The sequence below is a fragment of the Curcuma longa genome, chromosome 20 (genome assembly GCF_044706935.1).
Source record: "Curcuma longa cultivar G26 ecotype Majalengka, Jawa Barat chromosome 20, ITB_CL_G26_1.1, whole genome shotgun sequence".
Classification (NCBI taxonomy): Eukaryota; Viridiplantae; Streptophyta; class Magnoliopsida; order Zingiberales; family Zingiberaceae; genus Curcuma; species Curcuma longa.
The window spans coordinates 9,794,404-9,795,651 of record NC_133880.1 but is presented as its reverse complement, the minus strand read 5'-3'; the positions used below and the strand labels follow the sequence as shown (position 1 = coordinate 9,795,651).

The 1,248-nt window shown below is 44.7% G+C and overlaps 1 protein-coding gene across 1 annotated transcript; it reads right to left on the bottom strand.

Annotated features, from left to right (window-relative positions):
* Positions 1-682: 682 nt before the first annotated feature.
* Positions 683-1,248, bottom strand: LOC141812875 (RING-H2 finger protein ATL72-like). Its single transcript, XM_074700824.1, has one exon. It carries the CDS (start codon positions 1,227-1,229, stop codon positions 705-707), a length of 525 nt encoding a protein of 174 aa, XP_074556925.1. The 5' UTR covers positions 1,230-1,248; the 3' UTR covers positions 683-704.

Sequence of the window (1,248 nt, the reverse complement as noted above, 5' to 3'; positions counted from 1 at the left end):
ATAGAGTTGTTTGCTACAACAATATTATAATAAAGATATTTTCATATGAAAAATAAGATGAGGTGTTTTTAATTTTTTTTTTAAACTAGAGTGCCCTTTTTTATTTTTGTATTATATATGTATATATATATATATATATATATATATATATATATATATATATATATATATATATATATATATATATATATATATATATATATATAATTGAGAGAAATTTAATTTTTTTGAGTGAAGTTGTAACATTGCCCTCCTAAACCCTATATTCTCATTCTCATGATTAAAGAGCGATAAGAATCCACAAAGCTTTCCAAACAACATAATGAGGCAGAGGTCAATCTCACACCTTTTTATCTATGCCATCAAGTTGTTGCCTAGTGGATGTTGCCACCTTTTGCATTGCAAATTTTTCATCTTCATGAATACTTTAAAAATCACAACAAACCTTTGTGATTCATTAAGTGGTCCAGTCAATTCATTATTCATCTGACATGCTTAAAAAACTTCTTTTTTTTTTGGTTATTTTCATTTGCTTAAAAAATTCCACAAACAGTTTGATCAGTAAATTGATTGATTAAGTAGCCTCTCAAAATGCACCAGATCTTATACAGATACTTAAGAGCAAAGCAAAGCAATAGTAATTTTAGTACCAGAATTCTCAACTCTTAGAGATTTAATTTAATTTAATTAATTAGTTAAAGTAATCAGGGTGCGTCGGCGGCGCGCGAAGAGGAGAGGCGACGGCGGCAGGTGGGGCAGGAACAGTGGGAAAGCAGCCACGTGTCGATGCAGGGGACATGGAACCGGTGGCCGCACGCCGGCAGCACGCGGATCTTGTCCCCGTCGGCGAAGTCGGAGAGGCAGATGGCGCAGCCTGGCGGCGGCGCAGCGGAGGCCGACGGCGAAGAGGGCGACCCAGCGCCGGCAGCGTAGGTGGCGACGGGCAGCGCGACGACGTCCTCGCGCTTGAGGCCGGCGTTGTGGCGGCGCTGGGTGATCCAGGCGGCCGGGTCGGCGATGGCGCGGCGGGTGCAGCGCACCACGCACTGCAGCATGGAATTGAGGCCCAGGGCGCAGACCAGCGCGCAGATCATCGCCGCCAGTATGACCACCACATCGTAGTCCAGCGCCGCCTCACCTCCGCCGCCGCGGGACTCTGCAGGAACCGCCGCCGTGGAGCTGCCGGTGGGGGCGAGCGAGAGCTCATGGTGGTGAGGCTGTTGGGCCATAATCAATTATATTCCAAAG